This window comes from Brachyistius frenatus, unplaced genomic scaffold, assembly GCF_029030835.1.
Source record: "Brachyistius frenatus isolate BFR_SWC_R1_liver_20210118 unplaced genomic scaffold, ASM2903083v1 Contig_397, whole genome shotgun sequence".
In the NCBI taxonomy this organism is placed as follows: domain Eukaryota; kingdom Metazoa; phylum Chordata; class Actinopteri; family Embiotocidae; genus Brachyistius; species Brachyistius frenatus.
Genome location: NW_027210996.1, coordinates 19,789 through 42,207, shown reverse-complemented (window position 1 = coordinate 42,207; position 22,419 = coordinate 19,789). Strand labels below are relative to the sequence as shown.

General features: G+C 41.9%; 2 protein-coding genes across 2 annotated transcripts in view; both read left to right on the top strand.

Annotated features, from left to right (window-relative positions):
- syt19 (synaptotagmin XIX) overlaps positions 1-22,419 on the top strand; it is a 74,561-nt gene that overhangs the window by 34,874 nt on the left and 17,268 nt on the right. The window lies entirely within an intron of this gene.
- Positions 423-18,492, top strand: calb2a (calbindin 2a). Its single transcript, XM_069724822.1, has 11 exons — positions 423-632; positions 4,678-4,754; positions 4,850-4,939; positions 6,504-6,584; positions 9,077-9,133; positions 11,289-11,366; positions 12,851-12,906; positions 13,030-13,069; positions 13,226-13,279; positions 17,030-17,101; positions 17,609-18,492. The coding sequence occupies exons 1-11, from the start codon at positions 539-541 to the stop codon at positions 17,723-17,725; spliced, it is 816 nt and encodes a 271-aa protein (XP_069580923.1). The 5' UTR covers positions 423-538; the 3' UTR covers positions 17,726-18,492.

Below are 22,419 nucleotides of genomic sequence, written 5' to 3'. Positions count from 1 at the left end.
ATCTCTCTCTCTCTCTCTGTGTCTCTCTCTCTCACACACACACACACACACACACACACACACACACACACACACACACACACACACACACACACACACACACACACACACACACACACACACACACACAAGCTACACATTCATCAGTCTGTCCACTGCAGTGCCCAAAACGTCCTATCACAAAACTACATCAAGCTGGAAAGCAAGCACACACACACGCACACGCGCGCACGCACACACACACACACACACACACACACACACACACACACACACACACACACACACACACACACACACACACACACACACACACACACAGGGACGCTGACTCAGATGGATGCAGGCGGTGGTGGTGCGCCCCCAGCGGCGGCGCGGCGGTGGTGCCGCTCTCGCGCCCGGGTTAAAAAGCGGCGGGCGGCGTGCCGGGGCCACAGTGTGTGGGGTGTGTTTGAACAAGAGACACAGACAACCGAAAAAGTTCAGCAGCGGATTTTTTTTCTTTCTGACCTGCAGCAGCGTCCGTCTAGAGAGCATCATGGCAAACAAAGCACAGCAGCCTCCTCACCTGCACCTGGCCGAGGTCACCGCGTCCCAGTTCATCGACATTTGGAAACATTTCGACGCTGACGGTAGGAGTTGTTGTTATTTATTTATTTTTCCATCATAAAAGTTGCTTTAAAGCCAAATGAACGCTTAATAACTTCCTCGGATATCACTGCCGCCGGATGCAGCCAATTCAAGGATGACTGATAAGAATCATTCAGGGAAATATGAGGAAAAAAGGTTGAACTGCATCCGTAGAATAAAACACTGAAACCGTTATCAGGCTTAGAATAATCCTTTTTGGGTCTGAAAGCGACACTTTAAGCAGAAAAACGTAGGAAATTATTTAAATATTTTGATTAAAAAGTCTCCGCAGTGACTTTTTTTTTTTTTTTTAAGAATAAGCGGACTTTAATAGTGAAAATATTCTTCTTTTTTTTTTAACCATAAACTACTCAATAGATGAATGAAGTGACCAAAAATAGATGTTTTCGAGTTAAATCATGTTTGACAGCTGATTTTTCAATATGAAATCATGACAAGAAGAAAGTTTTACGGTTTTTAAATGAATTTTTGATGCTTTTCTTCTAGTTATTGTATTAAAAAAGGCACAATATTCCGCAATAAACATTTTTTTTTAATGTTACTCACGGTTATATCTGCTTAAATGTGGGTAAACTGTAGAGACTGCATATGAAATGTGATAAAGCGGAGTTCAGATGGATGCAGCTGTTTTATGAAAAGCATCTCATGTCACTAAGTTTTATTCTGTCATACATTTTCCATTTAGCTGCTGTTTTCCGTGGATTCATGTCGGCTATAATCATCGACAGTTTGCATGTTGCCTTAAACTAATCGTCCCAGAGCGATGCTGCTCGCATTGATCCGTTTCCAATCGGGCTTATTCAAGTTTGGTCGATACGCGCAGTGTGTCAGGTGCTGCTGCGCTTTTTACGCAGTGGAGATTTAACGGCGGATTTATGGGACGTTGGAGGATCTACAATTTATCACCGTGCTACTAAATTAATACTCCGTCGACGTCGTCGTGCGCGCGCGCGCGCGCGCGCACACACACACACACACACACACACACACACACACACACACACACACACACACACACACACACACACACACACACACACACAGCAGATCTACGTCCTGGTCGGTGTCTGCAGACATCTGTCACTTTTTTTTCTGTTTCACTCTGCAAATATCTGCAGGACAAGTTTCCTTTTTCTTTCCTAGAAATTCATCAGCATGTTGCTGCAAAGTCCCTCCAGCCTGATTATAGACATATTCACTTTATTTTGAAGGTCTGCAGACTCCTCTGTTGGACTGAGGACTTTCTGCAATGGACAGATTTCAAAAGTCCACAGTTATCCAATTTGTTCCAAAACTTCCTGTATTCATTTATTTCTCTTACCGTCCTTCATTAAAATGAAACACGAGGCTTCGCTGTGCCCTTTAAGGAGCCACATGATTGGGGAAATAACATCAAACTGAAAACCCTTTGGTTAATTAGTGGTCAAAACAAAATCAGCTCATTCAAATTTTTCATGAATCTCAGACTATGATTTACATACGAGGAGTCCGATGGCTGTTATTAAAGAATCAAAGATGTTAATTCTCGCTTGTTTAACACCCCCCCCCCACACACACACACACACACACACACACACACACACACACTCCGGTTAATGCTGATGTATTTTACATTTTGTGCTTTGCAACGAGCTACTTTGCAAATCAAATCCACGCCGGTGCAGCTCCGCCAGATTTGGCTATCGGTGATGGGTTTGGAGCTCTCCTTTAATCGGGAGCGTCTCGTGACTCTGCGAGAAGAGGAGAGAGCTCATTTGTTTGCTCAGATTTGAGTAAACAAGAGTTCGCTGGATAAAAATACACAGGAGGATGCTGCACCCAGAGATGATGAAAAGCACGTATTCCCCTCTTGGCCCCGGATCAAATCTCATCTGGATTGATGCTCTTCAGCTCGCTCTCTCTCTCTCTCGCTCCCCCCCCCCCACACACACACACACACAGGCCTTTTTTTTTTTTTCAATTCAGTCACTTCAAAGCTGAAAATAGAAACAACTGCATTTCCTTTTTTTGCTAATTATAGAACAATAGCTGTCATTTTTTCTTTTCTCTTTCTGGCCTGGATATTCGGAGCATTAAAACCAAACCTACCTCCTGAGTTTGAACCCATGCTGTGATCTCAACACAAAACATTTGAATAGACTGGGCCTGCACTACTTTGAAAGGCAAATTCACCTTTAAATATGCACTTAACTCGGCACAACTGCCCACCTTGGAGAGTTTTCCTGTGTCGAGGTCGGAGTTTTAGAAAGTAAAGCGTCTTTTACCGGCTGTCTCGCCGGACGGGAGTGACTCAGTGTCCCGCAGAGAGAGAGAGACAGCTTGTGTGTGTGTGTGTGTGTGTGTGTGTGTGTGTGTGTGTGTGTGTGTGTGTGTGTGTGTGTGTGTGTGTGTGTGTGTGTGTGTGTGTGTGTGTGTGTGTGTGTGTGTGTGTGTGTGTGTGTGTGTGTGTGTGTGTGTTTGGGCCAAAAGGGGTTTTTGTGAAGCTTTTATCTTGAGCTGCTTTGCTGTGAAGCTTTGAGTGCAGAAAGTATATGGAAGCATGTTTTTGGTGGAAGTTTCTCTCATTCCGATGTATAAAACGAGTTATTTGACATCTAAAGAAAACGATCTGGGAGTGAGGTTGATTTTTTTTTTTTTTTTTTTTTTTACATCTGCATACTCAAAGCATCGATGACATCTGGGTTGAATGCGTTTCCTGCACGCTGGATGACGATGCATGGATGACAGGCCTTAAACCTTAAACATACTGTTGTCCTCTGCTCTCCAGTAAATGCAGGAGACACTCCCTCGTACGGATGTAATGAGGCATGCGAATCAATCCCCGCTTTTATTGAAATGTACGAAAGCCCCCCCCGGAAAATAATCTATTCATGAATCTATTTTTATTGTCACTTTAATGCCGACGCCTTGTAGTTAATCACATCTCACTCTGTTTAATTATCAAGGAGGCCGTTTCTCTCCGGAGCGCTAAATGTCAATAAGACCCACAGGAGGGAGGCTCGATCACAGCGAGGCTTTTTCTATTCTTTTCTTTTTTGCTGCCCCACTTATTGAAACGGCAGAGTTTGGTATTCATGAGTTTTGATAACGTCGCTGAGGAGCATACACGAGAAAAACAAATTCCACAGATAGAAGAAAGACGCCAAGATGTTGGCGGGAACAGGAGCAGGAGCTTGATGGAAGATGACGGGGAGACACGGAGAGGAGAGGAAGTGGATGGCACCGTAATCTTTGTTCGAGTTTAATGAGGCAGCTCCTGCCTTCCAGGGTTTTATTGAAGCAGCGAGTCACATCGTTTGGAGCCATCTGTCCGGCCGTTCAAGGGGGGCGGGGAGGGGGGGGGCTGATAGCATGTTGGCACTGGTTCACATGGTACCTGGGTGAGGCGGGCGCATTTCGTTGGTCCTCTGAAGGCGTACCGTCGTTGCAACAGAACACCGAGAATAAGAAGAAAGCAAGACGGAGAGAAAGAAGAGAATCGACTTCATCCATGATCATCTCGGGATAAGCACCACCTGACAGGAAACAACATGTCAGAATGAAAGTATTGTGAAGGATTAAAAGCTTCCTGACAAAAAAATATCATCACCGTCACAACTTCAGATAATCTTTTCAAATTCAAGCCAACACTTTCGAGAAAATACACTCATATGTATCACCGTAGGCTGTTTCCCCGTATCCGACTTCGCCAAACTCTCTCCGCTGAATACACTATTGATCTGGAATATAAAAAAAAAAAGAAAAGCTGGCCCGTAGGATCGTCACCTTGAAAATATATTTTCCACATATGGCCTCTCGCTGGCATACAACCCTGTGAACGCGGGGAGTCGAGGAGGAGCGATCAGTTTGCATGGTGTCGGTCAATAGTGTAATCTGTTAGAGGTGGAGGGAAGACAGTTACAGGTGTATGAATCAATGCCAGCGGAAAAACTGAAAAACAAAACGAGCCACGCTGAGATCCGTGTGACACCGTGAGGTTTAATATGTCGTGGTAAACATGGAGTAACAGTCCCGTCTGTCTCGCAGGCAATGGCTACATCGAGGGGAAAGAGCTGGAGAACTTCTTCAAGGAGTTGGAGATGGCCCGGAGAGGAGCAGGCGTGGTGAGTTCAGGGGAAGGAAAAAAAAAATCAGATCCTGCCCCCGACTGACCGCTCAGGTTTCACTTACATTTGGGTACAAATGTTTTTTTTTCCAGGACCCCACAAACCCCACATTCAGAGAAAAGATGAAGGAGTTCATGCAGAAGTTCGACAAGAACAAAGACGGACGGATTGAGATGTCCGAGGTAAGAAGTGGGAGGAGTTTCACGCTCGGAAAAGGGTTGACATTCTGGGGAAATAAGATCCTTTGCTTTCTTTCCAAGAGTTTGCGCCCGCTTCGAATTGGAAATTGCAAACTCGTGGTTACGACACGGGGAAGTCGTTTTCGACTGTACGCTTTGCGTTTAAGTGGTTAAGTTGTGCGACAATTACAGGCAACGACAATGTGGACGGCCTCTAAAAGCCACAGAGGAAGGTAACGTAATGGAGGGAAAAGATGAGGCTGTTTGGAAGAGATCAACATTTTCCGCATTAAATTATGATGAAAAACTATGCGACTCGCGAAACTTACGATCCCAGACGATTTTTTTTTTCACGGCTTCCTCCATTTCTGTTCACGTCAAAAAACACGTCAAAAACTCGTGAACTCTGAGCGTTCCCAACATTTAGAGGTCCAAGGGAAGCGTTTATTCAACTATTAGATTAAAAGACTGATATCACTCTCGGGTGTAGCTGCCAATCGGATCGCTGGGTCGGAATGACTTGATGTATAATTATACTTATGGCCATAAGGTGCCACCAAAAACTACAAAAAGCAGACGTTGGCGATTGCTTGGGTTTTATGTTTCACGATTAAAGTTTCAGGCAGTTAACTTTATTTGGTTTAGCTTAGCTTTCCAGCTGCAAGGCTAGAAACAGCCTGGTTCTGTTCATTGGTATGAAAAAGTTAAGAAAATCTGGATGGCGCTCTTTAAGAAATGTTTTATATCTCATTTAATCTGTAAAAAGTTGAACAATTTGTGGTTTTAAATTATCTAAGTGCAACTATTTGTTGGCCAGTTTAAAATGTCCAATTATTTCTGTAAATCCTTAAAGAAAAGAAGCTGAATATATTCAGTTTTTAAAATGAGATTAAATTGTTGGATGGAGTTCTTGTATTTGGGCTGCAGTCATTGGTTGTTTAGGATTTTTGCTGCATCACTGAAAAGTAACTCAGAACAGAGTAGATGAAAGGTGTAGGTTTCCTGCTGTCAGTGGATTGTGAGAAAAAGTTGTAAAAAAAAAAGGAAAAAGAAAGCGAGGATCATTCACGGAGCCAAAAATACAGTAGAAGTGAGAGGCTGGAGAGAACCGGTCAATAATCCGATCGATTGCGTAAATGCTTTCTTCATGATGACGGTCTCCGCGGAGCGTCAGTTTGGGATATTGCTTTCCCTCGATTTTACCATTTTCCAGAGTGCGATTTTGAAAGATGTAAGAAGGAGGGTTTTTCTGCCGCATCAATAATCCACTGCTGGCATGAAAAAAAAAAAAATCTGCAAATGATATTCAGGTTGAGTTGCTTGAAGGGGGGAGAAACTTCCAGAGTAAAGTCTTTGTCTGAGCATCCCGAAACACTTTTTTTTTTTTTTTTTATAGAAATATTTCTAACTTAAGCGTAGCCTGGTTTCAGAGGTTATGGCTCTCTATTATTTATGTCTGGGTTTCCCATTTGAGACAAAAAGCTCCGCGGTCTCCATCTCTTCTTTCCACCATCTTGTGTTTCTCACCACTCCCTTTTTTTTTTTTTCCTGTCATTTCTCCCTCCAGCTGGCCCAGATTCTCCCCACTGAAGAGAACTTCTTGCTCTGCTTCAGACAGTTTGTCAGCTCCAGTGCCGAGTTCATGGCGGTAAGAGTGCTTTTTTGAGTGTGCATGGATAGGTCAGTACATATATATATATATATATATATATATATATATATATATATATATATATATTTTATGCAAAGCTGTTGCTGTCGTTTGATCAGTTCCTTGAAGCACTTTTGGACTTTTTGTCCGGAAGCCTCTTGTTCACTGTAAAATATAATTTCCCAGGATGTACATTACAAAAGCCAAGTCAGTCAGCTGTGGAGGGCCTGTCTTCGTGTTCCCATTCCTACCTACTGGCTTAATTTCACAGATTAATTCCCTCCGGATGGTTGGAAGGTGTACTAATTAGTGAAATAAACTGGAGTACACTGGAATTAAACAAAACTATTTAACATGGTTGCAACCTATTTGCTATTGAGACTTGAAAAAAACAAAGTGAGCCGTAGATCCATTATAAACAATGAATAGATAATTCGCTAACCACAACTCATTGTTATAAATGAGGTAAATCTTACATTACGAAACCTTATTTCACTCTTTTCAAAATTGGCCACATACATGTTTGAGTTGCATAATTTTAGGCTTCTCTGTTTGCAGCCGGCTAGCTTTTCAGGGAGTTGTGAGTAGCAATAGCATCCTTGAAAGGCATTTAGAAAACATCTGTTAATTGTAGCTAGGACAAAAAACAACCTGGGTTATACTCTCTCCCCTCTAAACTGCATGGAAAGATTTGTACTGTAGTGTGTAATGTAATTTCCTTTTGTCTTAATATGGATTTCACAACATTTAAAAAAAAAAAAAAGTTAAGGTATTGATACAAAAAAATGTGTTTAGCCGGAAAAAAAAAATTCATGCCAAAGATATTCATGTACTAGTATGTAAGAAATATTCCCAAATGACCCCTGAGCAGCCCAGAGATGTTTCACCCTAAATTGCCACTGGCAGAATTAGAAACTTTCAAACTTTGTCGCCCCCCTGCAGCATTGATAGAAGGCATTTTTGCACAACATGAAACTAGTTACGGAATAACACATGAAAATTTGGGTTAACTTTATAGAAAAATATCCAGCACATAGCTATACATTTAAACAAGCTGTCCTAAGACTAGTTAGAAACACAAAACAATGATTAGCAAGCATTAAAATGTCTTTTCTATATTTGGTAAATGCTGCAGCTGATGATATTTACTTTGGCGTAGATGAAATGAAAATTTTAAAATGTGCACGCATTAATGTTGCCTAGTAAACTATTTTCAAATGGTCAAACGGACACAAAAGACACAGAAAATTAATAATATGTGACTAATTACGAGCAAAACCTCACAGAAAAGAAGAATATCTCCTCCGTTCGGTCCAAGTTTTATGTTTAAGAAATCATTTATGGCTGAAAATTTCTAAAGTTTAAGTGCTGCTGTGGAATTTTGAATAATAAATGATACGAGGTGTAACAGAAAGCCCTCTGCAGAGCCGGAGCAAGATATGTGCCGAGAGGGAGTATAAAAATGAAATCCACGAAATACCTCCAGAGTATAAGAAATGGAAAAAAGAAAAGAAAAAAAAAAAGTCAGATTTCATGTTAGATCTGCTGCAATGAAAGAATGGAGCCAATTAGAAACCAATTACATGTGGGGAAGAGCCTTGTCCTTGTCTGCTGTGTCACACTGAGGAGGAATAATGAAATGAGAGGAGGAGAAAGGAACGAAAAAGTGTGTGTGTGTGTGTGGGGGGGGGGTGCTCTGGGAGGTGGGGGGGGGGGTGCGGATACAAAGGGCAAACGAGAGAAAGAGAAAGTGGGAACAGAGAGGATGTAAAATGAAATGTCGATGGGAAGTTGAGAGCTGGGATTTTGAGAACATAAAACAGGGCGGGGATGGGGGGGGGGTGTTAATCAGTCTTTGTTGAAGGGTGCGGGGAAGGGGGGGGGGAGTGGGCAGAGAGGTTTTTTAAAGGGTTAGAATGAGGAAGCAGAACCTTCTATTTTCAGAGTCATATATAATGGATAACACCACTGTAGCTCCTCTCTGCAGAGCCCAGAGGAGGAGGACGAGGAGGAGCACAGGGAGGGAGAGAGAGAGGGAGGGAGGGAGAGAGGGAGGGAGGGAGAAGGAGAAGGAGAAGGAGAAGGCCATCCATCTTTGATAAGGAGCCCTTCTTTGGACAGGGACAGCTGCTAGATTAAAACATTCATTAAAATGACTCCCTCGCTCGTCTCTCGTTCTCCCCCCCTATGTGGGCGAACGGGATCGTATTGGAAACTGTGTGATTACAGTGACGGTCGAGGCTTCGGTGGTCGTGCCCCCCCCCCCCCCCACCACCCTCTACAATGAATTCTGCCCTTCAAGCCAGAGAGAGAAAGAAAACAGAAAAAGAAAAGTGAAGGCCCTCGGCGCTGTTAAAGAGCACGCTGGTCGATCGATTTATTCGGAGGGGTAGAAATGTAAATCACTCCGGAGAGGAGCTTCTTCATTGTGCTGAGAAAATACTTTCAATCCGATACGTCTTTTGTTTTTGTGTGTGCGTCTCTTTCAGGCGTGGCGGCGATATGACACAGATCGCAGCGGCTACATCGAATCAAACGAACTGAAGGTAAATAAAGTGTCACGCTCAACGGTACATTCAGAAATGTTTCAAAAAAGTATTAGCGCACATTTTCCCGGGCCGGGATGACGCGCAATGCCTTATTTGAGAATGTTACAAATACCTTTTATGTATTCATTTGTTTATTTTCTCATACTTATTGTGTTATTTCTTTTTTTTTTCTTCCTTTTTCCCCTCCCACACACATTCATATGCACATCAACACACGTTCATTAACAGAGCAACAATCCCAAACAGTAACCATCAAATAGGAAGCAAACAAAACACACTGCTATAATCTATAATCCCAACCTTTCACTGATGATTTAAGTGTAAACAATATATCTTACTTTGTATGCATGTTCATGTTACGTCCCTCCTCTTACATGTTGGGTTGTTTGCACCAATAAAAACGAAGGGAAGAAAGTGACAAAAACAATCTTCTGCATGTTTTTGTGTGGCTAAATGCAAAACTAGAGCCCCCAAACGATTAGCTTAGCTTAGTTTAGACTGAAAGAATGGGAGAAACTGAAAGATATAATATTGGGGCACATTGGGATCATTGTCAGTAAAAAAAAAAAAAAAATGTACAAACCCATGGGAGGGTAGTGATATTATGAAAAAAAGAAAAACAATTTCTGAAACTGAAACAAATTTAGGACTTTTTTTTGTTTTTTTTGTCAACGTAACGCAAACGTGGTTTTGTACTGTTTAAACCAACAACATATAACGTGGTAATTAGAGTTTAAGATGCTAACTGGACTGATTTTGAACCTTCGACCAGAGGCCACGCCAGCCGTTTAATGCTAAGCTACGCTAACAGGCTGCAGGCAGCTTCAGAGTTAGCAATCTGCTCATTTAAGCCTTCGCAACAAACCCAATTAAGCATGTTTTAAATAATATTTTGAGGTCCTTGTAGCCTTTATTTATTTTCACATTTTAAAAGAAAAGACAATGCGAAATAAAAGGATAATTAACTGAAAGAGGTCCAAGCCAAATATCCTTTAAAACTCTCAATGACCATTTTAAAATGTTTGTCACAGAATTTTCCCTCTTTCATTTTGTTTTTGAAATACATGTGAGCATATGGTCGAGTGAAGTCAGCTTGCAGCTTTGACACAGGAGAGTTAAGTGGCTGCTTCACAGGAAATTCTCCAATGAACACGAGTATTTCATTCGTTTTTTTTAAATCAGGTGAGGATTCAGATGCTAAACGCTTTACCGATTACACAAATGTTATTCACTTCAACACTTCAATGTTGTGTCAGGTTACGTAAAGTGGACGCGCCCCCCCACGCCGGCGAGCTGAGCATTAACGGGGGTCCGTGATTGCGCGTACAGATTATAGGATGCTCGGGTTGTTGTGGGAGTCACATTTCTTCCGGCTGACCAGGTGCAGATGAGTTACTCAGGTGTGGCTTTCTGAAAGCTTTGGAAAATAAAAAAAATAAAAATAAAAAACAGACGAGCTCTCGGGCAGCACAGCCGCATAATTTTGGAGCAGACGTAGAAAATATTGATTCAAGTTCAATTAATGTAACACGTGTGACGTAATGCTACTCGAGTACATTTCAAATGTATGGTTTTTTTTTTCCACTGCTCTACATTTACTGGAACTCATGGCTGCAGTTACTCTTCACTGTTATTAGGATTTTACAGAGAAAACACAAGATAAACTGATAAATCATCATATAATTTAATAATACTATGTCTCTTCTCTTTTTGGACCTTTTTTCATTAATTTCTGTCTTTAAAGTCTCATATTTTCTTTGTTTCTATTTCTTATTTTACCATTTCCTTCACTTGTCACCAAAAACAAACACAAAAACAGACAAATCCAGACTTTAATCTCCTTATTTTTTACTTTAATCTACCATTAACACCAGCAGCATGAATATTTATTTTACTATTATTGGTTAAGAAAAGGGTTTGAGTATTTTACAGCACTTTTAAAGTGAGATTTGTTTTATATCACATTTTTCTTCACATTAAAAGATGATTTCAGGAATCTAAAATGTGAATACATCTTTAAACTAGTGATTTGGATGGTAGCTTTGAATCTTAAGCTACACCCTGCACGTCATGCACCAGATTCATGTGAAATTGATGATGAGGCAGAGCAGCTTTCTGTTTTTTGTTCTCATCTGTGCGTCTCTGTCCTCAGGGCTTTCTGTCAGACCTGCTACAGAAAGCTAACAGACACTACGACGACCAGAAGCTGGAGGAGTACACAAAGACCATCGTAAGACTCGCTTCATGCACAGCACAACCGGACAAACTTTAGGCAACGCATCGGGAACAGAAGGCCCAAAGTCGTAGCAAAAATACACAATGTCTTCTTAAAGTTTGAGGTAGCAGCTCATCCAAAAGGTTCTTCTTGTGCTTCCTGATGCAAGAAGACACTTTTATTCCAAATAACGTGCTCTCATCTTAAAAAAAAAAAAAAAAAAAAAGGCTTTCAGTGGTGCAAAAATGTCTAAAATTCTCTCTAAATGGTGAAAACTAAAACGAGTGAATCCTACAGAAACACAGGGTCTCTGTCCAACGTCCATCTGTCACGGAGGACCTCAGAGGCCCGTGAAGTTGGTGGCAGCGACGCTGTGCGGCTGAGTGGTCGTAACCCATCATGTCCTGCAGGTTGTGGGTTTGCCGCCCAGATGTGCCAACATCTGCTTCTTCCTAGAAGCCCTGGAGCTGAGCTGACCTAATTTTCCGAGGCGGTTTCCTCAAAGCTCACTCGCTCATTATTGTTTATTCACAGACGGTTCAGATGGTGAAATCAGCCAGTTTTTGGGGATTAGTCTGATAATCTCCTGTTAAATAACAAATCCAATATCATTCAGATCTTGCTGGTTTAGCATTTACTGCAGTGGCTTGTGTTGGTGGAGAAACAGTTTTCTAACAGGGAGCTCAGGCTGAAAAGACCTGCAGTTAAACCTATAGAGCAGAACTTTTAATTACAAATGAACATGCTTTACGTTCAAACTCTTATCAAACCAGTTCGCACTATGTTGAGGTCATGTTCAATCTGACTGTTATCCAAAGGCAACTGGAGTTTACTTAGAACTGAGAAAGTCTTCAAGAAACTCAAAAAAGTCAAATTTATGCAACTAGAAATCGTCAAGATGTTTCAGATGAACAGTCTTATGTCAAAAAAATATTCGCATTGATATTTTACACCACTGAGGCAGCTGCCTAAAGTGAGATCACGACAACTTGTTTCATCTGACCAACTGTTTAAAACATCAAAATATTTGATTTACAAGCATGAAGCACAACAAAAAAGCAGCAAATTCTCAAATTTGTGAGCGTCAAATGAAGATTTTTGGGGGGGAATTTATTTTCCTTAAAAAAACAGATTCTTTAATTATCACACTAGTTGGAAATGAATTGCTGTTCCATTGGCTAACAGTAGCAGGCCATGTTTTGCTTGTCTTTGAAAGAATTGTAAGGACTGATGAAATCTCATTTTTTTTATATTCTTTCCTTTTAATGAAATTCTCCTAAAAAACACCTTTTTTCAGACAAAAATTCCACCACATTGGTTGAAATGTTTGATGGTTTATGGCCAGTCTTTTTACCGGTCCTGGATAGAAAACATCTGGCTACCCGTTCTGTTCCTGTGTCAAAAAAATTCAAGGAACCACATTTCTCTTCAATTTGACAGCGTATACCTAAAAAAAACAAAAAAAAACCTTCCCTTCCATCTCTGCTTCTGCTTTGTAGCTCAGGATGTTTGATCTGAATGGAGATGGGAAGCTGGGCCTGTCAGAGATGGCGAGGTAATGTGCAGTTTTACCTGCTTCTTTTCACGATATGAATGTTGGACCGCTCTGACTGCTGATGTTCATTCAAAGACTTTAACGACTATTGTGTCCGCTAATGAAGACCTCCTCTCCACACAGGCTTCTCCCCGTTCAGGAGAATTTCCTACTCAAATTCCAGGTAGGAGAAAAAATTGAATGCCAGTGAAATACATAAAACAGGGTAGCCTCCATATTTAAATATTAATAATAACACTTTTTGACTGCGATTTCTGCTTTTTTTTATTTTGCAATTTGTAGCCTGGTAATCATAAAGTCAAACCTTGTTTTTTTTCAGGGTGTCAAGTTGACCTCTGAGGAGTTCAACGTCATCTTCACATACTACGACAAGGTAGGCAACGTTTCTTTGAAATGGGAATAAATAAGGTGGTCAGCTACTTTCCACACACTCCCAAACACATTTTTTGTTCCACTAGAATTGAATTGTTTTATGTATTTTGGATGCTTCCTTTCATGTGTCTTCCTGTAAAGCCGCCGGGGCTCCTGGGGTTTTTCCGTTCATGTACTCTGGGATAAATTGGCGTCAGCGACAATGCAGCATACATCATTACATTTAGTAAAAGTCAGAAAAAAAACTTTTACACATAACATATGCTGACCAGAGGTTATACACACAACTAGAACTAAAAACAAATTAAATATAAGGCAAAAAGCATCCGTAGATTTACATGAGCTGTCAATAATGCTGTAAAAATATAACTAAAATTGGGGCTAATCTGGAAATACCAACGCAAATAAATCAGTCTTCAGTCGACATTTAAATACTGGTGCTAAAGCTGATAATTACAAAGTTTTGGAGCTCTTAGGAAAACTAAAAGGTCAGGAGCTTTGCTGCAGCTTTCCGGCCAATTCCAACACACAAAGAACTGTAATAGTCCGACCTCGAAGTATTAAAAACCAAAAGTGTCCTTCTCAAGGTGTGAAAGAAAGGAAGGGCTTTACCTGAGCTAAAACTCTGAGCTGGAAGGATCATCAGATCTAATCTGCGGGTCTAATTTAAAAGAGGAGTCAGAAATAACGCCCTGGTTCTTTCCATGATGGACGAGATTAAATATCATTCGGCCGGTCGGTTACTTTGTCTGAGCAGTGTTGTAACGTTTGAAAGATCTTGGCTGTTGAATGCTAATGAAACCACACGATGTTGGAGGGCACATCGAATTTAGCTGAGTGAAATAAAAGCTAAGTGACTCGTTAAAAAAATAAATACTGTGTCTGAAAGCTAATGTGCTACTGTAATAGAAAAATAAACAAATGCTAGCTAGAGTCAATAGTCTGGATGAATCGGTGCAGTTCAAAATAATGAATAATGAATATGCAAAGTCCTTGTTCTCTTTTATTTACCTAAGGCGCTCCCCGCAGGGAAATGAGTCGTGCTGGGGACACCTGTCCCTTTGTAAACAGCTCAGGGTGGTTGACCGGTAGTTTAGTTAACGGCCATATTTTCCACATTAGAATCGGTGAGGAAGGTCTACAAAACGAGCGGAGGAGAGAGCTGCAGGCTGTACATCTGCTGAATTATCTTTCTGGTTTGTAATTATGTTCAGAGTTTTGTCAGCCTGAGGGACGAGCTTTAATCCAGGTGGATATAAGAAGGATGACTCTTCGACGTGTCCGGTTGGCTCGGTCGTTAGCTGTGACCTCACGTGCGAAACGCTTTTCATATTTCCCTAATTTCAGTTTAGTGAACATTTAAACTGAAATAGATGTTTTACTTTCTAATGCTGTCTGAGCAGAAGTTCCTAAAATCTTTGAAAGCTGATTTACAAGTGGATTATTGATTCAAGTGAGCTCGTTGGAAAAGCTACAAAACTCACAACGCAAACATTTCGCAAAGATGCAACGATTGTTTGATGTTTGAGTAAAACACGCCTCCTCGGCATTTATTTACTGGAATTCACATCATATTTTTATGCCGTTTCCACTCTCGCTATTTTGAGACAGTGAATATGGAGTAAAATGTACCTCCAGTGTTGAAGGGTGAAATCCGGAGTATCTTCCAGTAGACGGGTCGAGGTTTGTTTTGGGTTCAGGTGGACGATTTTGCACCTGCTGATCAATAACAAAAACATAAACAAACAAAGTAAAACTTGTAATAACTGGCATGTAAATATTCTGTATATGGCAATTAGTTGATGGCTGCAAACATTTTAATTTGACAATTACTTCTCAGCACAAGATCCACAGACTAAAAGATCACAAATGTGATAAGATTATTATTGTGAACATCCACTGCAGAAAAACAGCACTTTCCTACTAATTGGTAAATCTGCCATTATGATAGCAATACCAGAAGGTGCAAGCACACCTGGTTGAATTGGATATTACCCTCTGATTGGTTTGTCCATGTTACATCAATAGCACACCTATGATTTCATTAAGAGACAAAGTACAACCCTAGCGCCATACTTGGAGCTCAGATGATCGACATAACTAGCAGGAGTTTGCGCAATGCGCTTCAAACCGTCTGCTCCGCTTGTTAAAATACATCCCCTTGTCTTATTCTGTTTATGAAGTCCATGAGCTATGACTGAAAGTTGCACAGAATTTCCAGTAAGTTCATTGACCACATGCATGGAACTTTTGACAAACTACCATTTCCATGTCCAATAATGAACCTTTCAAGCTCAGCGTTTTTTATGTTACTCTGATTTCTTGCTCCTGTCTAGCGCTTGGTTATTATTCCAACTTAAGCAATAAAGTTTGAGAGCAAGATGTCAGGAGAAGAGCAGTCCGTCACAGCAGTGGAAAAGGGGTGTGGGGGATGGAGACGGGGGGGTGGGGGAGGTGTTGCGTGCATGGTCACGTCTCGGGGGCTGAAACTGAAGTCTTGCACTTTCTCTCTCGGTCACATGCAGAGTACAGGGTGGTTGAATGTTCAATTATACATGAGCCGCTGCAGTCCACTCATGTGGACACCCGCTGCGAATGGACCAGTACCATTTGAGTGCGTAATTAGTTTCATTATTTTGTTATGAGCCCCGAGTCCCTGCGGCTGAAACACGGGCAGCTGCAGCCGCTGGTGCTCAAGAGATCGCGGGCAGGGCGACAGTGTGGCCGGCCAACCGAACACTAACGCGGCCTCAAACTGTGCAAGGACTCGAAAAATGTTCTAAAATACAAGATGGCACGCAACTTTTAGACGGACCGGGTGATACCTGATGCTGCTCCCCCCCCCCCCCACCCTCCTCCGACCCCACCCTCCGCCCCACAGCTCTGCAGAGGGCTGGGTCTTTCATCCTTAAAGGGAAAATAAATAGATTTCACACTTTATTCCCAAGATCTGGGACACTTCAGCTTGGCTTTGTAAACATCTCCCAAAGTAAAAAAAAAGAACAAAAAAAGACTGGCAAGACACTCGGCTTTGAAGATGTGGTTTTGTGCCAGCTGCCAGGGGACAAATTTCCAATAATTTGGACTTATTTTCAAGCTCCACGCTCTCTAAACACGACCGTGAGACATAACTCATTAATTAGCAAAAGCTCCAGATTGACTTTGCAGCTGACCCCCCACCCCCCCACCCCCACCCCACCCAAACACAGTTTGTGAGTTGTGAATGGGAAGTCTTTTTTTTAATTATTATTATTATTTTTATCTTTTGGCCTGCACATTCATGATTAATGATTCATGATTGCTGCCATGAAATGCTGAATGAAGTGAAGCAGCAGCGCAGAGGACCAAAAAAACCCCGAGGAGCTAAGAATTCAAACAGACTGTAACTGGTGCTCCGTTTAGAAAGGAATGAAGGTTTTTATATTTTAAAAAGACCATTGAGAATAAAGAAGTAGTCGTCCTCTAATGCAGTGATGAAGCACTGAGCACTCCAACAACGCCTGGAAGTCCACATCTGTAAGTGAGTCAAGCACCATCTATGATTCACGCTGGATCTCCTCCAGAGTCAAAACAGAAACCTTTAAGCTTGAACTTCAACAGAAAGAAGTCACAGGGAGCCGAAATCCACTTCAAATACCTCGTCTCACGTCTTTGCCGTAGACTTGAATAATGTGTTTTTCCTCCCAGATCGTTCTGAGTGTTTAGGAACTGAAAATAACATTTATGTCATGTTTCTTTTAACTTCTTCCAGGATGGTAACGGCTACATTGATGAGCAGGAGTTGGACGCTCTGCTACGAGACCTTTACCAGTCACACAAGAAGGTGAGAGGGGGGATAAAGAGTGAAGGTGGCTATGACCGGTGCATCCCCTGGCCCGTACAGTGTGTATTCAGCCATAATTCCACTTTCCTGGCATTGATTTCTGCTTTTAATACACCTACTTACTGTTTCGAAATGTAGTCCAACCATTGCGATGGTGGTAGTTCAATGATACGAACTAGGGATGGGTCACGGATTTTTGAATATTCGAATAGTCTTCCTCCAAAATCGATGAGTACATGCGACATTTTCTTCCACATTTCCCGTTTTTTACCGGTGCCTAGCTGTAATGCTTTACTCCCGTCAGAAGGTGGCGGTAATGTGCCTAAAAAGTTATTAAACGAAAGATTTCATAGTGCAGAGCGAATTTCGAATAGTAGTTTTGCTTGAAATTCCCGTCCCTAATACGAACGGTTGTAGCGACACCAGCAGACATCCAGGAAGTGAAACCAGAGCGAGAACAAGGCTCTTTGTAACCTTTAAATTTGCTTTACCCCGTCTGTCCTTCAGGACATGGACCAGAAGAACCTGTCGGACTACAAGCAGAGCATCATGAGCCTGTCCGACGGAGGGAAGCTCTACCGCGGCGAGCTGGAAATCGTCCTGTGCAGGGAGCCCATTGTGTGACCTTTCCTCCTCTCTTGTTTGCATACCATTACTTTCTCTGCCTGCCCTGCCTTCTTCTCCTTGAGACCACACCCACTTCCAGCTGAGTGACAACATATACCAGGTGCATGTGCCGGACACCTCCTTACCCTTCAAAAAAAAAAATCATTCCCCCGAACTTCCTCCCTCCCAAAGCGACAAATTCAGAACGAATGATAAAGTGCACCGTCAGCACGCAAAACTGCTCTTCTCCCATTCGACCCCGATTCCCTGCCACCTGACCTCTCAACCCGAACCGTGACCTGTATGAAACCTCTTAGCTTTTCACCCTCAGACTCTCCTCTCAGCTCTCCCAGATGTAGCATTTCTGACCTCATCCCCGTCCATGCTGGGCCTGACTTGCAACTCCAAAAGCCCCCCCCCCCCAAAAAAAAAAAACCTCCAAAAATGCCACAGAAATGACCTTTCGACCTGTCCATAATCCCTTGAACCTTGACCCCCGGCTTCATCGACCCCCCCCCCTCTCCATTCCCCCTCGCTCTTTCAACTTTGCATTAGATACGATATATAGTCGAAGACAAAACTGCAGTCAGATGTGATTGAATTAATCGCATTTATAATCTGTGATGGAGCTGATGTTGATTTCTTTCCGCCTGTATTTCGCCTGAAACCATCCTGTTTCATTATAACTCTTGTGTAACATCGCCATGACATGATTTTCATTTTCAATGTTTGTTTTTGGCTGATACTGTCGATTGGAAATATTAATAAAATATCTTACGATAAAAGCATCTTTAACGATTTTTGTTCCAGTCCCTGCCGGTGCTAGATTACCTCGCGGACCTCCTCGTGATCGTCATTTTTAAAGTGCTGTCTCTACTACTTTCTGTCTGTCATGCTGACCTTTTGCGTACCAACTTGGCCATTTTTATCAAGGCCTCCCAGCTTCAAACTGCTCTCTTGCCTTCAATCCGCTCGCAAAAGCGAAAAAGGGATTAGCGACGATTGCAAATCCCAACAAGAGCAAGACGATGTGAAGTTTAAAGCTTTGGTAAAGTTTTAAGAGACACACCGAAACTGGACTCAGCTGACGTTAGTCATCAGTGTTGGGAGACTTAGCAAGCGACTTTATAAAATCTAAATTTAGTGCTTTGCATGCAGTGGAATCAAGATAACGATAGAAATACATGTTTTGCTGTGGCACTGAATCAGACAGGGTTATTTTGCAGCATGATGTCTTTCTCACGGCTGCGTTAAGGAAAATGACTGAAGAAACAAATGGGGTAGATATTGCTGAGTAAGCGCTGAGGCATCGTGTGTGAATGAAATGAAACAGTATAACAAAAACACTTTCTCCCTTCGCTTCGAGTCGCTGCTGCAATCCTGAACCGCTGCACAAAAACACGGCGTCACCCGAAGTGCTACCTGACAAACAACATGAAAGTTAATTTGTAACAGACTTTCAGTCTCACGATTCAAATATAAAAAGTTACAAACTGACAAAGTTTAAATATCTTTAAGATGGGATATGATAAGCGTGGCCTGATTTTTTTTAATTTTTTTTTGGGCCTGAGGACAAAATAAGTCACAAAGCATCAAGCGGGAGATAATTAGATTGTACATAACCCAGAATGAAAACTATGGTGTGTTGCAGAAGCTTTAAATGTCAATAGAAACATGGCTGCAGAGCCCATTACATAAAACCTACAAAATTATAACAAAACCGAACCTTGACAATGATCGAAACTGAGCCAAAAACGAAGGCTTTATTCCTGCGATGCACCGGAAAGCCCTCGACTTTCCCAGTTTTGTCCAGGATGGGAGGCTTTCCCCGCCACCGAGCTGAGATGTTACTCCTGAGGTAGGAGGACAGGACATGGTACTTCTAGTAAAACCTCTGTAATTGAGTTGGCATGCTTTTAAAGCCACCTGAATAATACAGCAAGCGCACACAAGCAGACAAGCTCCCATGGCACCGAGGAGATGATGCAAACCCGCATCAATTAATCAGAACCATTTAAATCTTTATATGACACACAGCTGCACAAGAAAACTGAGAATCTATTAAAAAAAAAAAAAAAAAAAAAAATTCAGGTGATAAGAAGTCCTGTATAGTGAAAAAAAACTGTGACAATTATAGGAAAATGCAAAAAAGTTGTGTAACTGTCGTTAAAGTGAAGAGTCATCGCACCCTTAATGTCAGTTGTACCGTACTATATCTCCTTTTGTTAGCTAAGATGAGCTAATGTAGGCTACCTAAAGCTAATAGTCACACAAGCTAGTAATGCTGCAGTTAAACCACCATCCTGTTTAACTGAATAAAGGTGTGTTTAATTACAATATGGGAATTGCAGATAACATATTTGTAAAAGTGTCATTACGGTACAAAATACATTAAAGAGAGATCTGGCCAAGAGCCGTCACGCTCGACCTGAACATGTCCGTCCAGGCTGAGATTTGTAATTATTCCAGTGGGTTTTTTAAGAGGGTTGGGCTCTGCGTTGCGACGGATAAATGAACCGTGAGATAAAATGCTGAAGGCGTGGGCACATTGGTGAGAAAACAACTTCTTACAACTGTACATCGCGAAGAAATGGACCGCTGGATAGATTTTGAGGGAGGAAAACACGTCTAATTCAAAGTTCAGCCGAAGATGGAGTCTTTGAGAAATTGAACAAATGTTAAGTTTCGTCCTTCTTCCAACAACATCGTGTCGGTCACAGAAAGAAAGACGCCGTCCTCAACTCGTTCGTAAAACTTCTGCAGTGACAGATACAGTCGCTTCCTCTCTTGCTGCTGAAGTTGCGCCTCAGGCTGTTTTCAAGCAGATGTACTATGAACTTTATTATCTCGCCATAAATCTGCGCAAGATATTTACATAAACAGAAAAATAACAGACATTGCTCGGAAAAAAAATAGAAAAAGACAGAAATCGTGCAGGACATTAGTGCTTGGAGGTATATTTGCTTTTTTTGCATGTTGATATATTTTCAAACGAGCTATAAAATGAAACATTACAGTTTCTATCAATATAGTTTAATGTTGCATTGCACGTCTTTCATGCGTTTGGACCCGTGTTTGCATCTCTAACTCTGGAGCCGGTTGGTGGTTTCTGCTTTAAAAAGCTACGCTTCATTGGAGCCGTCCCCTCCGGCCATCCTCGCTCCCCGGCTGCTCGGCGTAGCGCCGGTTCGGCTCGTACCGCCTCGCTCGGGCCTGACAAACTGCAACAGCCAATGATTAGGTGTTAATGGCTTCCAGTTCAATGAGCTTTGCCTCCATCACGGCAAATAAACGACATGTAAGAACACGTAAGAAGAGAGAGTTGACAGCTTAAATGTGCAGCGGGTAATTAGCAGCTGAAATAAAGACATATTGAGTAACGCCATTCAACATCAAAGTACTCGAGATATGAATTCTGGTCCTTAATCGCCCGACACGACGTACCCAGAACTATCTATAATGGAGAATTACTAGCTGACCTGTTCACAGAGCTTTCAGCCCCATCTCCACTGTCTTCATCAGCAGAAGGGGTTTGTTTGCCGGGATGAAATTCACAGCGCACCTTTTATCTGTTGATGAAGACCATTAAAGGATGTTGAAAGCTAAAAAAAAAAAAAAAAAAAAAAGCCAGTAAGTCTGCTTTATTTTATTCCATCAGAAAAACACGCTTTCTTTGCAGACCGCCGTAGGAGGGGCAGCTGTCAGGTGATAACGTCTGCTCAGTGCGCCCGAGCGAATACGATTTGGGTGTTTGTAGCTACACGGGTTCGCACGAGCTAAATCGCAGTCAGGAATACTGTAAGCGACTCCAGCGCCCTGCCAGAACTAATGCCAAGCTTCATTTCAGACACAGGACACACGCTGCTGCTGCCAGCGACATATTAAAATGTGACGCTCCATATTAGACTTTATCGAGCCATACATTTTTTAAATCGCATATAATTCCAGATTATGAATTCAAGAGTTCATTTTTTATTTTTTTTATTTGGGGCACTGATAGAACATGTCGTCTTCAAATTGAGGGCTTTCTTTTTGTTCGGTTGATGACATGCTGTTGGCTTTTCTTCTGGAACTGAATTTGTCTCAGGACACTGAACTGTGTTAAATCTCTCACATTTAGGGTTTCCACATGATGGAGGGGGCGGGGGGGCATTTATTCAGGGGCTACTGTTTAAATGAATAGACTCAATACACGAACCGCCGAGTAGACCGAATAACAACAGGATTCTCTGGTAGCGCAAGTAAACAAAATCATACATCTCGCCGACTGTGATAAACCATTGTAATGAAGACCGGCGGCAGCGAACGACACCGTGTCGAGGAAAAGAAGGGAGGGAATATGAATATAAGCGCGTAACGGCCATGATTTATTCATTGATGAAAGGAACCCTAGTGTTTTATTTATGATCTCTTTAAATATAGCTCGTGAATTAAATAAGTGATTGAAAATGGATGTTCCAACCTAGATTCTTGTGTTGTGCCACACACCCCGGGTTACACGCACGCACGGCCAAACACAGGCATGTCGTGCACAGGTAAAACAAACGTCCATCGCATGTGTGCACCTTCGCTCACAGGTTTTGCTCCTGACTGGCAACCCCTTCTCCCCGACTCGTAGCCGCATGACAAAATTGAAACCGGAGCCACGCTGACAACCCACAACGATCTATTAGAATTCATCACAGCTCTTTGTGAAGTAGATTTCTCAGGGG

Bases quoted from the DNA above. Each gene is read 5' to 3' on its own strand.
- calb2a (XM_069724822.1), top strand. From the start codon at position 539: ATGGCAAACAAAGCACAGCAGCCTCCTCACCTGCACCTGGCCGAGGTC. The intron at 6,585-9,076 runs GTAAGAGTGCTT...CGTCTCTTTCAG, and splicing joins CCAGTGCCGAGTTCATGGCG to GCGTGGCGGCGATATGACAC. The intron at 13,070-13,225 runs GTAGGAGAAAAA...GTTTTTTTTCAG, and splicing joins ATTTCCTACTCAAATTCCAG to GGTGTCAAGTTGACCTCTGA.